The sequence below is a fragment of the Drosophila serrata genome, unplaced genomic scaffold, assembly GCF_035046125.1.
Source record: "Drosophila serrata isolate PLE 108 unplaced genomic scaffold, ASM3504612v1 contig_23, whole genome shotgun sequence".
Lineage (NCBI taxonomy): Eukaryota > Metazoa > Arthropoda > Insecta > Diptera > Drosophilidae > Drosophila > Drosophila serrata.
This window is the reverse complement of record NW_028256921.1, coordinates 769086-781897: the sequence shown is the minus strand read 5'-3', so window position 1 is coordinate 781897 and position 12812 is coordinate 769086. Positions and strand designations below refer to the sequence as shown.

Sequence of the window (12812 nt, the reverse complement as noted above, 5' to 3'; positions counted from 1 at the left end):
AAAACGAAATTATCATAGGGCTGGCTTTGCGGCATCAAATGAACCAGGGAAAAAAAGGTTCATTAAAGATGAAAATAAGCCAAAAAAAAAAGACGAGAGAAAAATGTAATCAAAAGTATTTGATAAGTCGGAAAAATAATTCAGGTATTTTCCCTCAGCAAAAAGAAAACAATTTCCGGAACGGCCTGCAGCCCTGAACAAATTATAAAGTGCAAGCATAAAATTGTATTCTCTTGTAAAAATTTGCCACCTGCCTTTGCATTTTTTGTTGTATTTTTTATCCTTAATGAAATTGCCAGGCCGAAGTGGTCCCCAAGATTCCTTCTAACTAACTAACTAACTAACTTACTACGTTTTTTTTTTTTATTTTTGCCTCTCCCCTGGTTTGAGCCTTTTCCACACTCCTTTGTTTATGCAAGCGAAAGTTCATTATTTTAGCGTGCATGCCGCAAATTATGCTATGAACTTTTTTGCCTGCTCCTTGAATTTGTAATTTTCTTTCATTTCCATGTTTTCAGGACATATATGTGCAATTTTTGTTTGTGAGTTAAGGATTACAGGCGAGGATTACAAACCTATTGGCTTGGATTAAATTCATCTGGCATTGCGTACGTATTTCATGCACGGAATTAACATTCCAAATTGGTTGCGCTTATTTCGCAGATCAGGGGAATAGGGTATTGCATTGGGTTTTCGGGTAGCTTGGACTAGTAGTTGGTCTGGCAATGCACTACAAACCAGGCAAAATGTATTAAAAAAAGTGTATTATTAATTTTGGTATATTGTATTTATGATAAAATAAATAAATACGAGTTCAAGGGCTCTGCTTTATTCATGTTATATTAAATCCATAGATCCATAGTGAATAGACTCCCTCAAAAATAATTAAATATGAGTTCAAGGGCTCTGCATATTTTAAAGAAATAATTTAGAGCCAAATATTTAAGGTTTTTAAATTAATAAAACGTTTCTAAAGCCTTAATTTAGAGCCTAACTATAAAGCTGAATAACTATACCTTTTTCTTTGTATATGTATATATTAAATTGCTTTAATATCTTAATCTTTCAATAAGTAATTTTATTGTTTATTAATGTATTAAATATAAATATGACCACCTACTGACCCATAGACTTCCTCACAAGTAAATTAAAGGATATCGAATTCAAATGTGTAATTTAAAGTATTTATTAAGTTCTGCTTGTTGCTTGCCAATTATTTTTTACTTTAGCGGAATACAAAAAAAATCCGGTTGACGAAAAACCAGGGAATTTCCAGCCACAAAACAACTATGAAATTTATTTAAATTTTTAACGAAAATCCACTCAGAGCGTTGCCCGCAAAATCGCCCGCCCCCCTCGCTTAACTTCCGGGAAAATCAAGGTTAGGTGAGACCCACAAAAATTTACAAATGGGGTCAAAATAATAGCGAATAACAGGTGGAAAATAAAATTGTATTAAGAAAATATTCAAAATATATATATATAAGTAGTGAAATGAGTGTGACTATGGTAGGAAAATATACAAAACGAGTGTTTAAATAAAATGATAGTAGAAAAATATATAAATATATAATAAAATAACACTGTATTTTATAAATATTATATTATTATATTTTTATATTATGTATTTATATGTAAGATATCAAATATATGCAAATGTTTTACAAAATGAATTTGCCTTTAAAAAGTAATATAAAGCAATAAACATTATATATTATTGAAAAATTTAGAAAACATTATCTCTTTATATTTATTATTAATCTCAAGACCTAAAAATTAAATTTAAATTTACTTAAATATATAAGTAAATAAATTTTATATACATTTTAAGGAAACTTTAGAAAATTGTTTATTTTTGCTTCCTTCAGAGACTGATAAATGTATATCATTTCAAACCAGACTGTTTGTTATCTCACTTTAACAAAAAAACAAACTGAATTTTTTTAACCGTGTAACGAAATCCCTTATCATTTTTTTTATATATATATAAACCTATATTTTTATATATATATTTTTTTTTGTTGTTTGTTGCTTTTGTTCGTTGCTCTCTTTGGGTATGAAATGAACATGAAGCTATTTGTTAATTCAATGAATTTATTTTGCTGGCAGAGGCAAGGAGTCTGCCGCCTGTAACTGAGTTCCAGGATCCGGAACATTGCCGGAGCCATGTTTCATGCACACCACACACTGGCACACACACACACACACACACACACACACGGACAGACCCACTCACGGACAGACATTCGAACACATTGATAAACACATTACAAGATATTTTGCATATTTTATGGCTCGCGGTGGGTAGAGTTTTCCCCTTCACCCTCTATATATTCATGTTTGTGGCGGGGGAAGTCAAGTCAGCTCGAGTTAAAATCTGTTTTTATGATTAATTGCTGCTGCTTCTGCTGTTGGTGGGTTAAAAAATAAAAAAAAAAATATATATAAGCCACGACAAGGAAGGCGGCGAAAAGAAGAAGCTGCATTTTCAGTTTACATTTTCGCAGCCATTTCAAGTTGATGCCATTTTCACGCAGCCCCCACCGTAAAACCCACCGACCGCTTTTCCACAATTTTTTCCATTTCCCAACCAATATGTTTGTTTCAGTTCACGCATTCACAGCTTTTGGGGTTTTATTTGTTTTTGTTGCTTGATGTAATGTTGCATTTTGGATGATTTAAATTTGATCCCTGTGTAATCGGGCGTTAATTGAAACTTTTGTTTACTTTGATGCGGCAGAGCAAAAATTAAAGGAATGCGCATTTCGTTTCTTTAATCATATTTTTTAATTGCTGTATTTTCATATGTACATACATATACATAAAAAAGGCTTCTTAGCAATGCTTTTTTCAGAGGTTTATATGAAAAATATTAAAAAAAAAAATAGTTGAAATACTTTTTAATAATTTTAATACTTTTTAAGGGAAAAATTGCAGAGAATATTGTCGATATAGAAACTTTAAGATTACTTCTTAAAATAAATATAAAAAAAAATAAACAAATAAGTCAGATTAAGAAGCCAGCAATTTCCATTTGTTAAATTAATACATTTACTTGACATCATTGAGCATCATGAGCAGAAATAGCTATGAGCAGTCAGCAAGTCTTAACAGTAAGTATCTATGACCAGTAAGTAACTATGATCAGTAGATAACAATGATCATTAACTTACTCAGAACAGTAAGTATCTATGTCCAGTAAATAACTCTGAACAGAAAGTATTTATGACCAGTAAGTAATTATGATCAGTAAGTATCTATGACCAGTGAGTAACTGTGATCAGTAAGTACCAATTAACATTAAGTAACTTTGATCAATAAGTATCTCTGAACAGTAAGTATCTATAACCAGTACATACTTATGTATGTTCAGTTACTAACTTTGAACACTAATAAACAATGACTTGCAACTTTTGTAACACAACACATTTCTGAGATCTGGCCGGCAGAAGTCACTTCGTTCCGGGGATGTTAGAACCAGTTGGGAATCATAAGTACGCGAGATTTCTTTTGGAACACGATTAAGAGCAAGCTATTTAAATGAAACTATGGAGTTATTCTTTTATATAATTTAACTGGTATATAAGTCGGAGCATGGCGAATCGGTGGACTATATATATAGATATATATAACTGACATAGGAACAATCGGACGATTTATAGAACAATGATCAGTAATAAACTGTGATTAAGAATTATCTATGAACATTAAGTAACTATGATAAGTAACTTAATTAACTTTGATCAGTAAGTACCAATGAACAGTAAGTAGCTATGATCACTAATTAACTTTGACAAGGAAGTATATATGAAAAGCAAGTATCTATGACGTGTACGTAAGTATAATCAGTTACTTACTTTGCACACTAATATACAATGACTTGCAACTTTTGTAACAACAAATTTCTGAGACTTGGTCGGCAGCAGTCACTTCGTTCCGGGGAGGTTAGAACAAGTTGGGAATCATATGCATAGGTGCGCGAAATTTGTTTTGGAACAAAGAGTAAGCTATTTGACTGAAACTATAGAGTTATTCTTCTATATAATTTTACTAGTATATAAATAGGAGCATGGTGAATCGGTGGACTATATATATACATATATATAGTTGTCATAGGAACGATCGGACGATTTATAGAACTATGATCAGTAATCAACTATAACTAGTAATTAACTATGATAAGTAAGTTTTCATGACCAGTAAGTAACTATGATCGGTAAGTATCTATGACCATTAAGTAATTCAGAACAGTAAGTATCTTTTACTAGTTAATATCAATAACTAGTAAGTATCTATGACCAGTAAGTATGTATGATCAGTTACTACCTTTGAACACTAATAAACAATGACTTGCAACTTTTGTAACACAACACATTTCTGAGACGTGGCCGGCAGCAGTAACTTCGTTTCGAAGATGTTTGAACCAGTTGGGAATCATATGCACAGGCGTGCGAGATTTGTTTTGAAATAAAGAGCAGGCTATTGAATGAAACTATGGAGTTCTTCTTCTATATAATTTTACTAGTGTATAAGTCGGAGCATGGCGAATCGGTGGACTATATATATACATATATATAACTGGCATTGGAACAATCAGCCGATTTATAGAACTATGATCAGTAATCAACTATAACTAGTAATTAACTATGATAAGTAAGTTGTTATAACCAGTAAGTAACTATGATCGGTAAATATCTATGACCAGTAAGTAACTCTGAACAGTAAGTATCTATGACCAGTAAGTATGTATGATCAGTTACTACCTTTGAACACTAATAAACAATGACTTGCAACTTTTGTAACACAACACATTTCTGAGACGTGGCCGGCAGCAGTAACTTCGTTTCGAAGATGTTTGAACCAGTTGGGAATCATATGCACAGACGTGCGAGATTTGTTTTGGAACAAAGTGCAAGCTATTGGACTGAAACTATAGAGTTATTCTTCTATATAATTTTACTAGTATATAAATTGGAGCACGGCAAATCGGTGGACTATATATATACATATATATAACTGGCATAGGAACGATCGGACAATTTTAAGAAAAATTAATTAAAACTTTTCCAGTTTTCAAGAGATTTTCATAAAATTTCATAAATAGCCATTATATATTAATTTAGAATTTTGTGTATAATTTTATCGGACTACTATATCATATAGCTGACATACAAACGATCGTAAAAAAATATTATAAAAATAATGATTTTTTGGCTTAGTTGGAAGTTTTTTAAATATTGATTTTTCACAAAAAATGTCATATAAAAGTATTGAAATACTTCCTCCTATGATTGCAAATTAATGCTTAATTGAAATCATTTCTTTCGGTGTCTTTATAGCCGAGGCTTTAGCATTCTCTGTTTCCGTTTCCCTTAATGCTTTCTCCTTGGGGGCCCTGAGGAAAAGGGACTAAAAGGAAGATCTTGAGGCGGCACAAGGACAAGGAGCAACTGCAACTGGCATTTTTGGCGTTCCCGGCACGCGCTCACTAATTTTATTCCTTAATAAAAACCAAAGGCACACAATGCGCCGACGAGGGTGGGTGGTGGGGTGAGGAGGGGCCCAAATAGCAGTTCTGCACGTAGCGTCCTTGGTCATCGCCCCTCTCGTTCCCACAACCAGGGCGATTCCTCTCATTGGCTCCATGGTAGGTGGGATACCTTTGGCGTGGTTCGCTATCAAACTAGCAAAGTTCATTAAAGTGATAATTACAAAGGCCGTAAAGCTAACGACGGACGACCAAGACGACACGGAACGGATATACAACTTGGAAACTGAACGCCAGGTAAGGTAAGTTGAAAATAAAGAAGCTGCAATTGCAAAAAATAACAGAAAATCTGAACTTAACCCATTGATACCATGGAAAATGAAATAGTTATACAATCCCTCATATTTTTACTTGTTAAAGCTAAGGTAGTGGCCATTTTCTAGGTAAAAATGGCCGCGCCTGCGCATTTTTAAGCGATACCTATGTCTTGCGATAGTTCTTATTGGCTTATCTACTTTCAATCGATATTTGTATTGGATTATTTTTGTTTGCAAACGAAAGTTTAAAAGAACTAGTTCTTATCTGAATTAAAATATGTAAAATAATTATTATTTTATTACACATAATAATATTTTATAATTTAGCTTGTTTTATTTTCAAGCTTTAAATTGTATTTTCTGTAAATTCTTCCAAGAATAAATTATTTTTGGTTGAATAAATAATTAAATAAAGGGTTAAAGGAGGACAACGTAAGAAGAGACACCTTTAGTGTCCCACAGTAAAGATAGTTTCTTCATTTTCAGCAAATGGGGCAAAACAGTTACACTCGATAAGACTGGAAATTTAGTGTTTGATTTAATTGTAGAACCCTGAAATTTTTGTTCTGCAGAAAAACAACCTTTCTTAAATACATATGAACAGCTTTAGTGGAAATCATTGGCATTGGGGATTCAGGTCGAAATCGGGATCGGGGCAAACACATAAAATGGGGTCGAACAAGACTTTAAATAATCATAAGCCAAGACCCAAAAAACTTTGCACAGCTGCCAACAGGCTGACGCCCGAGGACCAAGAAAACTTTGCGGCATAAACAACAATACAGGGCTCCGGGGCTCCAAGAGGTAGGGGTTTTGGAAAATCGAGGAAAATCAAGGGAAAATCGGACGGAATTCGGGGCAGCGAAGGCCATAAACTACAATTGAAAGAAACAACAAAGCAGGAAGCAACAGCAGTGGAAGGCAAACAAAAATAATAATAAATAAATACAAATGCAAAAATGCCACAAGGATTGGACAAAAGTGAAATACTTTGATATGCATCTAAATGGCATCATCAGCATCATCCATACGCTTAACCCCCTCGACTGCCAAAGGGTTTTCCATGTGCGACAACATCAATACACACTGAAAGATATTTTCTACTACATGGAATTTTATGTACAAATGTGTAGAAGTAAAAAACAAAATGGCCGCTCCAGCTGAGCGTGAAGTTGGCTGCGCTTCGCGACAAGCACAGGGTTGCTTCAGCGATAGCCACAAATCACGAAGAATGGCAAATAGAATGACCTTGTTATACTTTGACATATTTATTTAAATTTATCATTTATATATATTTATATATTTTCTTTGTTCTGGAATAAATTACAGGAGTATGACAAATATATTTCTTTCAGTATAGCAGAAATGTGAACAACAACAATGATGGCAATCAGCGATACTACGATTGAGAAAGCAACAGCAAATAGAATAGAAATCAGCAGGACAACAACATTGAATGTTCGGAAAACTGGAAAACCCCAAAGAAAAACAAAAACAACAATAATCAGACCTGCCAGAAGCCAAAAACAAAGAAGGCAAAACATCACACCAAGGGCGACAGGCAAACAGAATAATAAAAAGAAAAAAATACCACAAATCATATTGTGTGCATAACATTTGATGTTGTCACTCGTTTAGAAGCTAGGACATTATATTCCCTGTAAATAAATTCATTTTATTTAAACTAATAATTAGAACACCGATGCTTCGTGATATTCGATTCTAAGATATCGATAAATTTGATATTGTCTTAGATTTTTCACATCACTAGCAAGCTTCCCTTTCCGCTTTAAACAACGATGCGTGCTAACCAACATACAATTCAGAAAAGCACAATGAAAATCAAACGCAAGAGCGTACAGTCTAAGAAATTGAATTTGTCTAAGCGCTCGGCATTCATATTGAAGCCAAAGCCAGCGAAATCAAGGAACAACTCTTTTTCCAACGAATTATATGTCGAAAGGATCATTGGGAAGAGACTAATGCACGGGATCGTCGAAATGCTAGTGAAATGGTGCGGCCATCACATCTCGGAGAGCACTTGGGAGCCGTTGGTTAACTTTGGCACATGCCTGTCGGTTCTTGAGGAGTACGAAATCGGAGAGTTCCTTGTGCAAGGGGTCCATGAAATATTGCTTTCGGATTTTACGGACTCCAGCGATACAGAGTCTAGCTCTGAAAGAAAATGTTCCACTTGCAATCAAGACATCAGATTGGAACCTAAGGTTTGACGGATTTCATTACCCATTGAAATTATACTAACAAAATTGTTACAGTCTTCCGGCGTTATCTCTGTGCCGGCCAGTCCAGAACCGGAACCGGAACCGCCCAAAAAGAAGATGAAGGAAAGCAAGAGGAAGGGCATCGATCTTGTCAAACTTAAGTTGAGTAAAGATCAAGATGATTCCGGTTGTAAGAAGAAATCGAACGCGGATAAAATCGACTTGTGTCGTGGCCTGGAGCTGGAGAGAGTGATGCACAGCTTTAGTTCGGGTGGGAACATCGTTATGTTTGTCAGATGGAAGGGACGACCCGGCATGGATGCTGTGCCCATGGAGGATTTGGAGAAGGCTTTTCCAGAAAAAGTCCTCGAGTATTTCCAGAAAATAAACAAGCGCTACGATTGATAATTTTCACACACTTTTTCCGGGTAACCCATAAAGTATGGATTTGTGGCAGTGCCTCAAATTGCTACGCTATGAATTATAATTTGCATACAATAAAACATTTCCAAATAACCCAAAAATGGGGATTCGTCAAAGTGCTTTAAATTGCCTAATTTTTCATTAAAATAAATCATAAAAATCTATATAGCGACAGTGGATCTCCTCCAGATATTCAAAATGTTTGGTACAGCTTGTCTTGAATTGGGTCTAATTCATCAAAGAATCAATCATTTATAATGAAAATATATCAGATTCATTAGAGCTTAGTTTACTTTTTATTGACAACTAAATTATAGGTTAAAAAAAAAATGAAAAAAATATCCAATATATGTATATTATTATTTGAAGTTTCTTGCTGTACCTGGTCTCTGGGTTTCCTGCTCATCCTTGCTCATATATGAGCCGCAGTTCTGATTTTATTCCGCGTCTCCTGCTTGGGCACTCCTTGCGGGTGGTAGGTATTCTCAACTGAAAAGGCAACAGAATATTATTTCCATTAACATATTGATTATTTAAGGCTCTAAGAACACTCACTTCGATATACATTGTAGCCTCGTTCATCGGCAATGTAGTACTGTGTCTGGATTTGATTTTTGGGTCCTGGTATGGGCACCGAGTTGTAGCCCTCCTGAACATTAATCACTTGATCACCAACGGTTTTCCGGTAGATCTTCTTGTAGTTTACCAAGCCATTGCTCATGACTAACCTGGAATTTTGGGGAGAAATTAGAGGTTTGTTTTAAGCTTAGCTAAGTTTTAGAGTTTAACTTTAATTAGTGTTCAAGTAGATATACATACAGCCTCATGGATTGCTTAACTAATAAGCTTCCATTTTATACAGGGCCAATTAGAAATAATATATGTGGTGATGGCACTCACTTGTACTCCTCGGTGCCATTGGGATGTATGACGTGATAATTTTGCACAACATAAATGGGGGTGGGGGTGGGTGTGCCTGTGGGATGTACACTGGTGGACGCAGGAGTTGTGGTAGGAGCTGGTGATGGTGCTGGTATTGGTGCCGGGCTAGGTGCACTTCCCGAATCGTCGAAGAAATAATCAAGATTCTCCTCTTCAAAGTCCATTTGCGGAAATACGACCAATTGATCCTCGTACAATGGCCATATTTGTTCAATAGGTGAGACGCTGCCAGTGGCTTCGGGCGCTTTGGGGGTGGTACTTGTGGTACTGGTGGTACTTGTCGTTGTTGTTCTTCCGGTGGTGGTGGTGGCCAGCGGCGGACTGAAGTCATCACCATCCTCAATGTCCGACGGCCAAACAACCAATTGTAATTCATAGATGGGCTGGCTGTCCGGTGCCTTCAAGTGGCGTTGCAGCTGCAAGCCATCCTGCGGCTCTTGCACCCCCGGCTTTTCGCCTGCATTTTCCTTTGGACCCAGATTCTCCTCCGGCTTATTACCCATGCCGGCAACTGGGCGCAACACCCTCAGCTTCTCAGCGACGACAGGCTCATCATTGTGGCAGCCTAACGAGTCCATTGTCGCCGCATCGAAAGTCAATTTGCAGTCGACGCGTCTCGGTCCCCCGTCTCCCACCTTGGTTGTGGACTCCTCCGCATACGGGTTCATAGTGCTGGTGGTGCTGGTGTCCGGATCCGTAACAATCCCGGCCTGCAGGAGCGGGATTAGTGTCGCCAGCAAAAGCAGAACAAACTCAGCCCAGAGACGGCATCGGTTTCGGTTCGAGCTCGAGCAACGGCTCCTGCTCCTGATACGGATTTGGGTTTTGTTTGATTTTGACATGACTGCGGGCGCTTTTCCTCGCCTTTTGCTTTTGCTCGCTTGCCAAAAGGCCAGACTTGTATTTATACGATTCAAAGGCGCTCGAATTCAGACTGCATCGCCATCATCACCATCATCGTCATCATCGATTTAATCAGATGCACTTTGGGCATCAGGAACAGATTGCACAGAGACAAGTATATTGCAAAAGCTTAAAATCTGGATATTTGCTGAAGAATATATATTATGGCAGTTCAAACTTGTTACAAACTCTGCAAAATATAAAGAAACATTTCATTAGTTAAAGCAATAACTTAGTTTTCCTATTTGAATTTTATTCATTTACCTGAAATATTCTTATTTACCTTTTAGATGCTGCATTTGTTCAGTGTAATGCTATATTCACATTGGCATAATACCGTTATACAAATAAGAGCCGCAAATACCAAAGAGAACTTGGTGATGTGGCGGAAGGGCCAATAATAATCCGTCCAGACTGCTTATGGCATTTAACCCTTGAGTTTTAAGTTTAATCGGGCTGGAAATTAATAATAAATATATACAAAAATGTTAATTATTATTGTAATCGAATAAAGAAATTATCAGATTAATGTAAGTCACATAAATACAATTTTAAACACAGTTTTTCGGTAATCATAGAGAAAACTCCTATGCTTAGTTTATACTTTTCCTATTAAATATATATTCTCAGTAATTTCATATCTTCAGATATAGAAAAACAATTTTTTTCTAATAAATGAAAGACCTTTTAAGGTCTTTAAACTTGTTGAGAATGTCTTTTAAAATATATAAATAACTTAACTATAACAAAATCTTTTACAAATACCAGTTACGTGATGATTTCTGAACACTTGCTTAGTGAAATATATAATTTAAATGCTTGTCAGTTGGTTTTGAAAATAATATATTTACTTCTAAGTCTGTTTTTAGATTTATTTAATACTTTTTTGAAACAATTTATCATGTAAATATTTTTTAAATAATTTTAATCACATTCTAATTACAAAATTTCGTTCCAACTGTAAGATTTCCATGACTCCGTTACCCTTTAAGGGGTTAAACTGCATTTTGTAATGCCAAAAAGATGATGAAAATCGGCAAATGTATATACACAGGTAAGTGGAGAGGATTAACTTTATAATCCGCAAGGTTCCCCTCTTCGCTCGTAAATGTCTTTGAGGGTATTTAAGTGCTAATATGGCATTCTCTGGGGGTGCTAATTAAAGTGTTTCGGGGGTAATCGAAGTTCATTGGCTTAGTTAAGGAGAAATATGTGCTTATTTTTGTTTGGCAATTTACTGGACAACGAAGATAATATTAATTGAGCTGGATGTCCTGACGCATCCTTCTAGCTATCTTTCGCCAGTCCTGTCATATTTTTTCTACTCCCTTTTCGGGTAATTTTAACAACGTCATTTATAAATGAGATTTTCCGCGGGGGTCAAGGGTGATGAGTGGTGGTGGGTGGACTTTGGTGCATCTGCTGTTGATGACGCAGCCTTTTGTTATCCTCAAGTCGTGCTCCTGCTCCTGCTCCTCCTCCTGCTGATGAGGATTCTTCGTCTGCCTTTTGCCCTCCTTTATTGCATTTCGGTTTTTGTGTCTCCGTTGTCGCTGTCATGTGTCATAAAAAATATTTGCCGCTATAAAGTATTATTTTTAAAGCTCAAACCGGTCCCAGGTCCCCCAGAGTTTGAATCATTTGACATCGTTTTGCTTCGATTTTAAAGTGTAAGTGGGTAGAGGTATATTTTCAGGGCCAGCCAGATTCTTAATTTAATTCAATTTCTATTTAACCGAACCGAGAGGGCGTCGTCGTCGTCGTCAATGTGCAATTTGTCAAAAACTTTTTTGATTTATGAGTCCGCAACAGCAAGCGGCTGTCAAACAGCTTCAGCTTTACTCCACCACTTCCTGCTTTCCTCTCCGTTTTCTCCATCTTCCTTTCATTTTCTTTGGGAAAATTGAAAATCTCACACACACACAGAAATTTCCATGCAAACGAAACATTTTTTGTCGCCTGGCTTTCAACCTCCCCGCTTCCCTTTGCTTTGTATTTTGATTTTTTATACCCTTACAGGGTATTCTAATTTAAGTCAGAAGCTTGTAACGCTGTGAAGGAGTAATTTCCGACCCTATAAATCATATATATTCTTGATCGGCATTAAAAGCGGAATCGATCTAGCCATCTCTGGAAGGAAACAAATTTGTTTAATTTTTTTTCAAAATTTTATAATGGGTTGCATCGTTAAAATTTGTTAAATTTTTGAAAAAATTTTAAATTTTTTAAAATTTAAAATTGAGTATGCAGATTTTATAACCTATTAAAAACTAGAAGAGAACAGCTTTGCGAATTTAAATTAATCCATTTTTGGCTTAGTTATGAGTTTTTTAAACTTTGATTTAAGCACAAAATTGTCATTTAAAAATATCCATAAATATTGATATTAAGAATGGGAACATTTTGTACCTTTCAAGGGTATATAAACTTCGGCTTCCCTACTTTAGTTTCTTTTCTTTTTTTTCAGTTTCCTTATTTTTTTGGCACAAATTTAATTTGATTTGATTTTTGCCACTG

The 12812-nt window shown here is 35.6% G+C and overlaps 1 protein-coding gene across 3 annotated transcripts in view; it reads right to left on the bottom strand.

Annotated features, from left to right (window-relative positions):
* LOC110184181 (uncharacterized) overlaps positions 1-12812 on the bottom strand; it is a 30092-nt gene that overhangs the window by 12657 nt on the left and 4623 nt on the right. Inside the window, exons 1-5 of one of the 3 annotated variants that reach the window (XM_086830173.1) lie at positions 11534-12163; positions 10579-10751; positions 9351-10485; positions 9006-9178; positions 8833-8939 (exon numbers count right to left, since the gene is read on the bottom strand). In XM_086830173.1, coding sequence (XP_086686299.1) covers positions 8863-8939; positions 9006-9178; positions 9351-10234 — 1134 coding nt within the window. In that variant the 5' untranslated portion in view covers positions 10235-10485; positions 10579-10751; positions 11534-12163 and the 3' untranslated portion in view covers positions 8833-8862. Of the gene's footprint in view, positions 1-8832; positions 8940-9005; positions 9179-9269; positions 10486-10578; positions 10752-11533; positions 12164-12812 lie in introns of those variants that run through there. The other 2 variants (XM_086830167.1, XM_086830178.1) reach the window with 2 other exon arrangements.